The sequence below is a fragment of the Chinchilla lanigera genome, unplaced genomic scaffold (genome assembly GCF_000276665.1).
Source record: "Chinchilla lanigera isolate Chin_1 unplaced genomic scaffold, ChiLan1.0 scaffold00064, whole genome shotgun sequence".
Taxonomy (NCBI): Eukaryota; Metazoa; Chordata; class Mammalia; order Rodentia; family Chinchillidae; genus Chinchilla; species Chinchilla lanigera.
Window position 1 is genome coordinate 4,326,709 of NW_004955465.1, and position 12,623 is coordinate 4,339,331.

A 12,623-nucleotide genomic window follows, 5' to 3' on the forward strand; every position below is an offset into this window, starting at 1 on the left:
TCTGAATACAATGGAAACACTATGCATGTAGTTACTATGCTATATTGTTTAGGGAATAACAACACAAAAGTTTGTACATGTTCAGTACAGATGCAGTTCTTTTTCTGAATATTTTTGATCCATGGTTGGTTGAATCCACCAGTGTGGTATCCAAAGATAAAGACAGCTGACTATGCACTTTCCTAGACCTCCAGTTAAAAACAATTTAACACTGTTTTGCTTTTCAAAGTCTTGGTTACCTTGGAATTATTTACTAATTGGTTATTTTTGGAGGCAGATAATTGAGTTTTATATTGAACTGGGAAGCTTCTAGGATATGTGTCCAGTAGAAGACCAGTGCTGAAAAGCAATATCATAACAAATAGGCTGCCATCTTTGCTTTTGGATGGGTGACTATTTTGCCTGCAGAGGGAAAAATGTGCTTAGAGTTCCACAGTGCTTTGTGGTAGACAAAAACAAATACAGTGAAAGTGAATGAGGTAGCCTGGCCTGTTATTGTGGTACATAAGACTTTGATCACATATCCCAAGATTCACATCAGCCTAGTAGTTGTTAACAGATGAAGTGACAAGAGTGAATTTCAATTATTTTTTCTTTATTGAGGACTCAAGGTGAAGCAGGTTTGCAGTTCTTGTACTTACCTAGTAAATGATAAAACAGAGACTTACAGCAAGAATGTGCCAGCTCAGAAATAGAAATTAAACCCGGTTTATATTGTGTCCTTTACCCTTGGACAAGGAGCTGCTGTTTGGATTACTTTTGATCCTAAAATAAACACACGGTGGAGTAACACAGTATACCTGTTACAGCTTGTGTCTAGATGTCCTCCCAATTCCTCATGCAGTCATAGGTGGGGATTTGTCAGAGGTGGCTGCATCTAGAGTGAGTGATTGATTCCTGGTGCAATGTTAGGATTAAGAGTGGGTGATTGATTACTAAATCAGTCGGTTTGTCCCTACCCTAGCCCTGGGATCCTGGATACAATATAAGGAACAGAAAGAGGCTTATCTTGTCCCTTGCTTGCTTTGCTATCTTCTGCCCACCATAAACTGTTTCTCCTCTTTGATGCTTGTCTGCCATGCCACCCTGCCTTGGAGCCAGCTGACTATGAACTGAAACCTCTACAAACTGTGAACCAAATAAACCTTTCCTCCCTTAACTTTGAATATTGAGTATTTTGTTTCGGCAACGAGAAAAATAACTAAGACAATCCTGATGTGTATTCACCTTTCACCGTGAGCCATACTCTTGAAGTTGTTGTTTTCATTCTACAATGCTTTATTTCTTTTGCAGTGCGTGAGGCAACTTGAATTATGGTCAGAGTAGGTTACATTTTGCTGAATGCAAATTACTGGCAACAGACATATACATTTCAGTCTGCAGGAAGAATGAAACTAGATTTAGAAAATTGATAGCAGACCTTTTTCTCTATTACAAAGTCAAACCTCATGCTACAGTTTGGATACACAGATAAGGGTCGAATAAGTGGGAAATGTGAAGTGAGAAATTTGGGGATGGGGTGTTTAGTTTGTTGATGCGTATTGTATAAAATTTCTGACTAAATCGTTTACACCTCCCCTACATGTTACTTAGGCTGACGTTAAAAAAAGACCTATAAGCAGCTCTCTTTCCCTTGTTTTCTCCTTCCTTTCCTTTCTTTTGTTTTTTCATTCCTCTCTGTCTTTTCACTCTATTATCAACATTGTGATTTTGCTATAGGTTCTCATACTGAAGTCACTACTTCAGAACTGTTAAACCACATGATAAGATTAATGAAATACAAGTCAGCAAATAGAATTGTTAGTGAACTCTACACATCATCATGATGCAGAAATGTCCATTTCTTGAGTGTATCCTAAAATAGTTTGGCTTAAATTTTTATTATTCTTTTAAAGTCTGCTTTTGATAATTTTCTCATTAATTTTTTTTTTTTTTTTTTAGCAACAGAAAGATAGTGTGAACTTGTTTCTTGAATTACCTTTTCTGACCTTTTGCAAGTTGATAATTACAAAAACGGGAGGCCTGAAAAACTTGTAAAAAATTGTAAGCTTATAAAGTAGCTAAAATGGTCCTTCTGTGCTGGTGTCGATTTCAAAATTAACATTTTGGTTCATGTGCTTCTAATAATCACTGACCCTTACCTCATGTACTTTCCACAGGAAATGAATACGGCAGAAATTACTTTGACCCACTGATGGATGAGGAAATAAACCCAAGGCAGTGTGGGATGGAGGTCAGCAGAGAGGGTGAGCTAGAATTAAGTATGTAATTTTTGTGTCAGAATATTCTTTTCCATTCATGAAAATGAGGTGACAAAGATCACACATGCAGTTCCGCTTAGATTTTGCAGCTTACAATTTAAATGGTAACTTTTAAACAGCAACAACGTGATGGGCGGTGAAGGTAATTTTTGATCAAGGACAGCAAGCTGGTGAGATGAAAGAAGCATCAGTCTACTTTCATCCGAGGCTGCTGTGAAAAGTTTGGGCTATTATAAGACATGTCATGCATCTGAGGAGCATCACTTTGCAGATGCATCTCTGCCCTTGAAATTTAAAATGAGCATTCTTCAGTAAAATGCATCCAGCACATGAGATTTCCATTCACCGTCACTATTGAATTCCTTTCATTGAATGTGCAAACCCACTGTCTAACCTTTGAGCCGCAGAGATGCAGATAGGATAATAATATTCTTTTCTATAATCTTGAATCTAGTTATGGTTGTAAAATAACAATTCAAAATTGCTCCTTAAGTGCATCCCTCTGTGCAGATTTTGTAGTTTACAAAGTGTTCTAGGGTTTACAAAGGTTATTGATGAGAGAATCACGAGGGTGAACGTTCCTTAAAGTTATTCACATTCAGAAGATCATATTCCAGTACTAGCCAGTAGTAATTGAAGCTGCACGTTTTAATAAAAGACTCGGCTAACTTTCCACGAATAAAGGGGTTCAGATATGGTGCAGAGATTATTTTATGAGGCATTTTTAAATAAACTAAGCATTTTTAATCATATAGCATTCAGGATATTGTTGAAAGATACATATACAAGATAAGACAAAGATTTAATCTTAGGGGCAGTTTTCATCGGTTGTTGAAACATCAAGGTGAATTTGAAATTGGAAAATCTGAATCATTTTCTTTTTATTGATAAACAGCTGAAAGGTGAAAGACAGTCCCAGGGACTTCTGAGGAGAAGTGTCAACAGAATAACCAGTTGAACTTTGTTTTTAATTTTTTGGAAACCACAATAATATAGGTGGATTTAGTACAATTTCTGTAATGCCTGGACTTCCTAATTTAGGAGAATTATCTTAGTAAGATGTGTTGGATGAATAGAAAATGACTATAACTACAGACAGGACAGGTAAGTTTCCCTCAGGCAGGTGTGAGTATTCCTTACCCAAAAATGCTGAGGAGCAGGTTTATCTCAGGTTTCGAATTTCTTTTGAAATTTTAGAATATTTGCATACGCACTATTGTACATCTTGGTGATGGTAAGTCAGTCTAAATGTGATATTCATTTATGTTTCATACGCAGCTAATACACATAGCCTGAAGGTAGTTTTATACAATATTTCAACGAATATTGTACAACATTTAAAATAATATTTTCTGTTCATGGTGGGAAATTTTCCACTTGTGTTATCAGACTGACAACCAAAAGTTCTAGATTTTGGAACATTTAGAATTCTGTAATTTTAGATTATGGATGCTCACCTTGGGTTTGTGGTCACTCCAGCCCCTTTCCTAGTCAGTTAATTTTGGTCAACTCCTGGGGTTGACTTGGGTGGCTCTTTCTTTAGCTCTACCCCTCGTTCAGGCTGCTTTGGGGTCTGCTGTGAGGAGGAGCGGGTGCTGTCACCATGGGGAGTCTCACCCAGCCTTCTTTCTACTGAGCTCCTTTTATTTCCTCTTTTGTGTCTCTTCTGCTTCCCATTTTCTCTCCTTATTTCTTCTTCAAGGCTTTCTTTCTCTTTCCAAAATTCCTTCTTACCTGGAAGATCCACTTTATTGTATTTATTTGAAAAAAATCTCTACATTCCTCATCGTTTGGACGGACAGATTGAACAACGGATTTCTTTTTCTCTCAAAATAGGCAAAAATCTTTGTGCTTTACTTCGTTTACATGATTTGTTTCCTTCGTATGGCTCAGGAACTTGCGACTGACAAAAGAGGTTTTCTCTAGTCTCTTAAATTCTCAATGAGGGACTCTGCATCTACACGATATAAGAAGATGCAGTGGGCTAAATGTGATTGTGAGAGGTTTGCCTTGCTATGCATTTCTGCGTCCTTCTAGAATGCTGTCACGAACATGCACAATTCTAATAGCTCACTAAGCCTCTTCACTCATATGCTACCAACGAGAGAGAATATAGTGGGAGCTGCACATGGGGAGAGACTGTGTGTCTTGTTCATCCTTTACTTGGTCTGCTGAGTTAAATGCTAACCTTTCCAAAGCTAACTGCTTTAAAGATCAATAACACCCGAAAAGTACCTCCACAGCAAGCAGACGAGGGTTTGACCAAACAATAGTCACATAGCTGTGTCAGTTTTACGAATAAAATTAGCCTACCACCGGTTGCATTTAGTAGCTATTCACTGATAAAACCATCTTATAGGGTGGTGAAGGCCTGTCGATTTGACCTACTAGATGTGTTCTCTGTACTCACCCAAACTTAATTCTGCCACTGAATCTTATCATTTTGCTTTTCCCATTGGCGCGAACCCGTTATTAGTTATACATTTATTGTTACAGTGATTGCTTCAGCAGCTCTCTCCTCTCCTAGACTTTACCTTTCCTTAGGACTCGGCACAGTCTTTGGCTCACAGAGGGTGCCTAGTACATATTTGCTGAAACGAAAGTGACAGGATCACATCTCACGTGCTGTTACCACCAGTACACAGGTGTGCAGTTCCAAGTTGACATCAGCTGCTTTTGTCCTCATCCACTCCTATTCCCCTTCAACCCATTCTCCAGATACCATTGGAATACCTGTTTTTATTTTTATTTTTTATTTGTTTGGTACCAGAAGTTGAACTCAGGACCTTGTGCTTGCAAGGCAGGCTCTTGTGCTGCTGTGTTATCTCCCCCACTCAGTACCTGTCTTTAAGTCAGTCAGATATTCCCTCTCCTTTCTGTTTATTGCTTTTAAAGTGAACACCGGTACATAGTCATGCACTGCAGAAGTAGGGGAGGCGTTCTGAGAGACACATCGGTATGCAGGTTTGTGTGAGCATCATACACACAAACCTGCAGGTGTAGCCACCTGTCTCGACAACAGAGGCACCAAAGTGGGCATCAGTATCTTCATTTGTAAAGTGAAGAAACAAGCTCGTGAGATTTAGTATCTTTCCCCAAATCACAGAGATCTGGCAATTGCGGTGAGGAGTTCAGATTCCTAACTATCTTTGGCAAGTGTCTTGTCTTTGCCTCAGAAAATGTTTGAGGTATTAGCTCTTCCCTCTGAGGAGATCTCTGGAAGGGGAAAGAAACCTGGATAGTCCAAGTTGTTGAGCTTGAATCTGTGCGGTTTTTCTCTCGCCTTCACTTTCTGTGTTGCATGACCTGTCTGACTCTCCAGGAATGAGTCTCCTTGGGATGCCGCTGATAGGAAGCTGCATGTTGGGCCTTCTAGGAGCCAGAACCTCTATGGCAGTTATCAGTTAGGTCTTCTTTACTGGGGTTCCTTACAGACACGCCCCAAAAGTTTTCCACAGTGAATCACTTCATGGTGAAAAAACAAAAATATTATTTCAGAATTACAAGAGTTAAACTATTGAAAAACTGTGCATTTCATACAATTACTAAGTACTTAAAAACAAACAAAAAAGAAGTCAAAGAGGGAACCTTTGCCAAATGCCTACTCTATTGCAGGCATGAAGCTAAGTGCTATGTGTGTGTGGGCTTGTCAGCCCTCACAGCCATCCTGTTTCATGGGCAACAAGATTACAGCTAAAGGACTCTAAGAAACTCCATCAAATTTAGGCAGCTGCTGAGTGGTGGTGCTGGTTCAGGGATACAGGGTTGGCTATTACCGAACCTGTGCCCTGCTCTTTCTTCTAAAGATGTTGTGTCTCTGTTAATTCCACTGAGACTTTTTTCATTTCAGCATAGACTTGTCTATGTATTTGATATTGCTCACTCTTGACTTCCAAATAAGATTCTTTTATGAGCCAGTCATATATAAGCTGTATACATTTTGTAACTGTCCCACTAAGACTTATAAAGATTCAAGCAGTGCTGGAATAACAGCATCTTTCCTAATGCATGATCCACAACATACATTCCAGGGGTGGCTTCCCTCCCCATTCCCTGAGTGTTGGCTTTTGGCAAGAGTAGAAAACTTGTAGGTCAATCAGTACTTGAAAAAGCCATCTGGAGTATACAGTGAGCAGAACTTACTAGCTTCATAGGCCTTTTTATGTCATAGTCTTCATCTACCCCAGCAGACAAAGCTTTCCTATTCAGTCATTCCAGGTCCATTAGTACTGACTATTTTGGGTCAGTATTTTCCAATACTGATGTTAAAGGAATCTGAGCTATGGGTAGGAAGAGAAGACCTAGAATTATCTGGATCTTTTACTCCTAGAGAATAAAAATCTCAGAAGACTCTACTGCAATACTTGGTGGAGTTTTAGATGTGAGTTTCAGAATTAAATATCATCGTAGGTAGTGCAATGGTAAGTAATGGAAACGTAAGGGCAGTATGGAAAGCAGCACAGTAAAAGCGCATGGTGTAGTTGGCTCCCGTGGAAAGAGAGACATGTTTGATGTATTAATGCAGCTGTGTTTTATTTCTAAGGCTGAGGTGGTCATTCAGTTTGCATTGTGGATGTCTGAGTGGGTTTAATAGGATATAACAGGAGATAACATCTAGATCACACTTTTTTTGGTCAGAGGAGGGCCTGCGAATGGAACACATGGCTTGGAATGTGCTAGTCAAGTGCTGTTCCACAGAGCTTCATGCCTAGGCCTAAAGGACATTATAAGCCCTCTTCTGGGCCTGGGGATGTAGCTCAGGAGTAGAGCACATGCCATGTGTCTCCAAGGCACTGAGTTAGATTTTAACACTGCAATAAAAAACAAACAAAACTGTCTTCTAGAATTGTGTATTGATGATTAAATTTCTGATTTTGCTTTTGTCTTGTTTTGCAGGGTATAGGTAACATCATGGCCTTTTTGCTTTAAATATACAACAACACTAAGATTCTCGATTCCTTTATACATACTACTGCAATCTGATAGCATATAAAAGACCACCAAAGTCTGTGCTTCATACATACACAGAGTAGAAAATATAAAGACAGAGTAGCTAATGAAAAACATCCATTCATTTTGATCAAACACTTAAATATTATATTATATGATTTGGCAAACCATAATGTGATTGTTGAAATGATTCTTGAGTAATAGATGTCATAATCTATTGACTATGAGATGCTTTTTATTGGATAAGTATCCTATTATGTATGCCCTGTAATATGCATTTGAAATCATTGTTCCAATTACCATTGATTTACGAAAGATTTTTTGGAACAAGGACCATATTGAGTACAGTTTGTGTCTGTGACCCATAATGTAACCATATAGTTATGATGATTAATTACTGCTTTCTGGAATTATATTGAATATTTCTAAAGTAACAGATAAGAAAATTATGCATATATTCTTTTAACATCCCTACAAGGTGGTGCTAAAATTTTCTCTAATCAATTAATGAAGCTGGTTGGTGGGAGTGGACAAGGAGAATTTCAAGGTAAGAGACCAATTATATTCAGTATTTTAGATGAGTTTTCGTTATAAGTTGATTGAGAGTTTTTCTCACAAATTTTGACCTTTCTTTTGTAAATATAACCATTCACTGATGAACTATATGTGCTTTGTTTGTTGTAAATATTGAAAAGTAGCTAAAGTTTATGGGAAATAATTATGACCTGATTTTCTATAATTGTGTACAATATGTGACCTGAAGTAGCAAAATGATTTGAGACTTACTATTGCAGGATCCTATAATGGCATACGGCCTATTTGGATTTACTAATTTATGAAGCTATGTACTATACCTTTTATAGACTGTTTTAGCTTTTAAACAAATATTTTGGGGTGGTGAGGACAAGTAGTGTATTATTTTCCACCTTAGCAGAGGAATTCTTATTTACAAATGCTGGGTTCTTTCTAACAAGTGAGGAGTCATTGTGTGTATTAAAACAGTAATTGAACGCAGTTGTCTAAAAACTGAATTCTAAATTCTCAGTTTGATTCATGTGAACTCATGCCAGACCATATTGTATTTTACAAAAATATTAAAAGGAAATTCCTATGAAAATGTATAGTTGAATTCATGTAAAGTCATTCTGTAGATTCACAGTGTGTGCTTAGTTCTTCTCAAATGATCATTTTATCTTCCTTGTTAAAATAACTTCTTAAAGTACTTAAAGGAGAGTGGGCTCTGATGATTAGGTTTTCTAATAGTTGTCACTGTTATTCCCTTTGAATTTATGCTTAGTTTTAACTATACACTAGCCCTGTGACCTTTCACCAATTAATTTTTCTTTTCTATTTCTGCCAAGATGACATATAACCCTAGCTACATGAAGTAGCTGTGAAGTTTAGATTATTGATTAGTATCTTAACAGATATGAAAGTACATATCTTCAAATAATAAAGATGCTAATGTATGAATAATAAATGCTGCTGCTGCTGAAACTGTTAGCACTTGTTAAATATCTGAGTGCCTCCTAGGTACCTTAGGTACCTGGAAATGCCCAAAATACTGTTTTAAGAAAAGTAAATGTTAACTTATTTAAACTAGGTAACAAGTCTAAAGATTGACCCCATTTTTGATTTCCATTTACAGAATAGTACCCTATCAAAATTTTATTTCTGCCTGGGTACACCTACTCTTGCCTTCTTTGTTATAAATTTGTGTAGCCAGGTATTCATTTGTTCATTTATTCTTTTTGGCCTAAATAAACAAAGAAATTGGTTCACATGACAGTGAAGGCTGGCAAGTCTGAAATCCTTAGGAAAGATTAGCAGGCTGGAGAATTCGGGAATTGTTGATATGAAATTTGGGCAGGAGGTGAAACTGCAGTTTCAAGTTCCAATTCCCCAGGGCAGCAGGCTGAAAACTGAGGCAAGGATTCAAGATTGTGTGCTAGAGACCAAAGTCCTTCTTCTTCAGGAAACTTTACCTGTTGACCTTTAAGGACTTCAACTGATTGTTTCAAGCTTACCTATATACTGAAGTGTAACCTGCTTTACTCAAGTCTACAGATTTAAATATCAATCACATCCTAAAGAACATTGTCCCAGCAACATACGGACTGGTGTTTGACCGAGCAAGTGAGCATTATAACTGAAGTCAAACTGATACATAAAATCGAGTCACACAGGCCTCTCTATGCTTAGTCTCATTTCTGAGTTAGCGAACATGTATTGAATAATGTGGAAGGACGGAATAGTAGACATTTCGTACTTTCCTCCTTTCCACTCTGACAGCTCCATCAGCTTGGATCCCTTGAAACCATCTCTGTCATGCATTTATAGACAATAACCAAGAGGTCTTCTAAGAGTCATTTACAGGCTTACAAAAGTCACATACAATTTATAGGACAGTCAGGCACTTTATCAACTATTTTATACATGAGGATAAAGCACATCTTGCGAAGTTTAAAGATTTATGCAAGGTGACACCGTTTAGCAATGAGCACAGCAGACTGGTGTTCCCTAAGCAGTGCTATTCGGTGTTCTTTCCTGTACCTCTTCTCTTCCTTCCTCTTTAAGAAGCTCCCTTCCATTGCTTCTTGCCAAAATTCTAGCACTGGAGACAAGGAAAATTCCATATCACACTTTCCAGCATTTTTAGAGATGAGAAGAGGGAGGATTATTTTATATGTACAGTGTGCCTCTGGCTAGATGAATAGATACATTTTGTAGGTGATACCGTATTCAGATGATAGAGAGGTAAAGCACATGTATCATGTATATAAATGCTGGCATTGCTATGCAGATAAACAAGGGAGCCCAAATCCAGTGCCTCTGTGCGTGTGCAGCTCAGGAACTGTTCTCAGGGATCTTAACTTGGCCAAAGAGCCTTGGTTCCTCCTCAGTGAATCATCTCCCAAGCTAGTTTCAGCAGCACAGCAAGCAAGTGGTAAAATATTCAAGTAAACAACATGTAATATTAAAAAGTATGGTAAAGCGCATCTCAACATTTCTGGATATATTTGGTAAATGGGAAAAAGGCTTTACCATATAGGTATCTATCTGTTCATCTTGTAAATACTACAGAACAAAGACGGGATGTTGCTCTTTTTCAATTAGAAAACTTCTGACTTTCAGTGATTTCCCCATACATTAAAAAGAAAACAATTTGCTAAGTTTAGATTAGGAAAGACCAAAATTTACTCCATAAAAGAAATGAAGTAGTTGACCATGTGTTTGATCAATGCTAATGTGACAAAAGCAAGGTTCCATGTGATCTTCTTGGGGGGAACAGATGAGAGCAACACAGAGGAGATTTTGGATTCTGAAGCACTCGCAAGTTCCCGTAAGAATCATGAGACCCACAAAAGTGCTGATGAAGCCTCCCCCGAGTCCATCAAGGAGTTTGAAAGACATGCTCAGAAAGACGTAACTCTACTTGGAAGTTCTCCATTCGAACAGGTCAGCATTAAATATATATGTAAGAAGAACTATTTCTAAAATGACAAGTTGAAATGTCAGTCCTACACATTGATGGTCTACTGATTTTGCTTCCCAGCACTCTTCTAGAACACATGATTTATGCCTTCATTGAACATTTCCCCTCACGTTTCATACACGTTTTACCAGGCAGAAGTTACACTCTTTATCAAAACATTCCCATGGCCCTTGAGCCATTTAGTTTTAATCCATATGCTTTTATTTTATGTGATAGTATTCATTTCTAGCAGGCTGTGAAGAGCATACCATACAATACAAAACCAGCATGAACTTATTTGGATAAATTTATGTTGAACTTATTTACACAAGCATTGTATTAGTATATAAATATTAGTATATGAACATTTGTGAAGTCCTTACTAAAGAGATTTGGATTCTGATTGTTGTGTCTTCAAAGACATCTGTTTTGATTTTTGTACATGTATTTATGTTGCAACATGGTGCACTCTCTTCTACTAAGGACAGTAAAAGTGTCTCTTTTATAGTCACCTTATCTATCACAAATAAAAAAATGAGAATTTCACAGGTACAACTCCAGGTTTGTGTGTGTGCATGTGTGTGTGTGTGTGTGTGTGTGTATTTTGTTTTTTGTTCAATGTAAACTCATTCAGGCTAAAGAGGATAAATTTCACCAGGTGAAAAAGACTATTCTCAATTTCTTTTATATAACAGATTGCAAATAGTACTATTATTTCCAACTTCCAAAGTGAGAGAATAACTTAATTGGAGTGGGTAGATGGTGCTCTCTAATTTGGTGTATGGAAATTCCCTAACTGTATTTAATTTTTTCCTTTGTGCCACTTAGCTCTTAAGACACTGAACACATTGCGTCTATTTTGAACTTTGTCATGTAATTGACCCAAATTAGCGATTTCCTAACATTTCACTAATGGGCTGAATTGTGTCCTCCAAAAATATATACTGATCTTAGCCCCAGTATGCGTGAAGGGGACCTAATTTAGAAATAGGATCTTTGTAGATACAATTAAGTTAAAAATCAATAGAAATTTACCAGCAGATATGATCATCCTGGATTTAGGGTGGGCCCTCAATCAAATGAGTGGTATCCTTTCAAAAGAAAGGAGAGAGAGAGAGACAGAGACAGAGAAAGAGACAGAGACAGAGACAGAAAAAATTGAGACACACAGAGAGGAGGAGGTTATGTGCACTGGATAGCTTTCCCATTGCTGGGACAGAACACATGACACCTTCAGTTTAATGGAGGAAAGGTTTGTCTTTGCTCGTGGTTCTGGAGGTTTCAGTCCATGGGCAGCTGTGGAAGGGCACAGTGGAGGGAAGCTGCTCAACTCGTTACCTACTCTAACTCTTTATCGCAAGAGTTAACTGATAATCATGTAAATGAGGTGTTGAAGTGGAGGTCTGGAATGGAGTTATCCCAGTGGGCATGAGGATCATTGATTAGATTTTTTCTCTTACACTATTTGCCTGTGATGACTGTTTCATGTGGTGACTGAGGTAATTGTTTCTCATCCCAGCATTACAGGGCCTTATGGTAGTATGCAAGGTGGTGAAAGAATTCAGCTTGAAAAATGAGGTGGCGCTTTTAACTGAGAGATTGCTGGGTGGGATGGGATGAAAATTATCTGGTACAGAGATAAGTATTTGAAAACTCATGAGACTTAGAGATCCTGATAGTTGATGTGCACCTTGGAGAAAATAACAACAGCAACAACAACAGACAAAAAACAAGGAAGAACCTCCTACATGTGTGCATAGTGAAGGAACATTCTTAGTCTCACATACCTACTGTGGTACTCTTTTTTTGTACTTACAGAACAGAACACAGAGATGAAGAATGTGCCTTCACACTGTGTAAAAGCTTTGTGGTTATGTGTGTGTAGCTGTGGTTATGTATATACACTGATGTCTGTGTGTATATGTCTTAGTTACTTT

The 12,623-nt window shown here is 37.8% G+C and overlaps 1 protein-coding gene across 1 annotated transcript in view; it reads left to right on the forward strand.

The window, feature by feature from the left end:
* Ofcc1 (orofacial cleft 1 candidate 1) overlaps positions 1–12,623 on the forward strand; it is a 310,574-nt gene that overhangs the window by 21,602 nt on the left and 276,349 nt on the right. Inside the window, exons 4-6 of the mRNA XM_013521801.1 lie at positions 2,160–2,246; positions 7,690–7,758; positions 10,504–10,670. Of these exons, the coding sequence (XP_013377255.1) occupies positions 2,160–2,246; positions 7,690–7,758; positions 10,504–10,670 (323 nt within the window). The remainder of the gene's footprint in view (positions 1–2,159; positions 2,247–7,689; positions 7,759–10,503; positions 10,671–12,623) is intronic.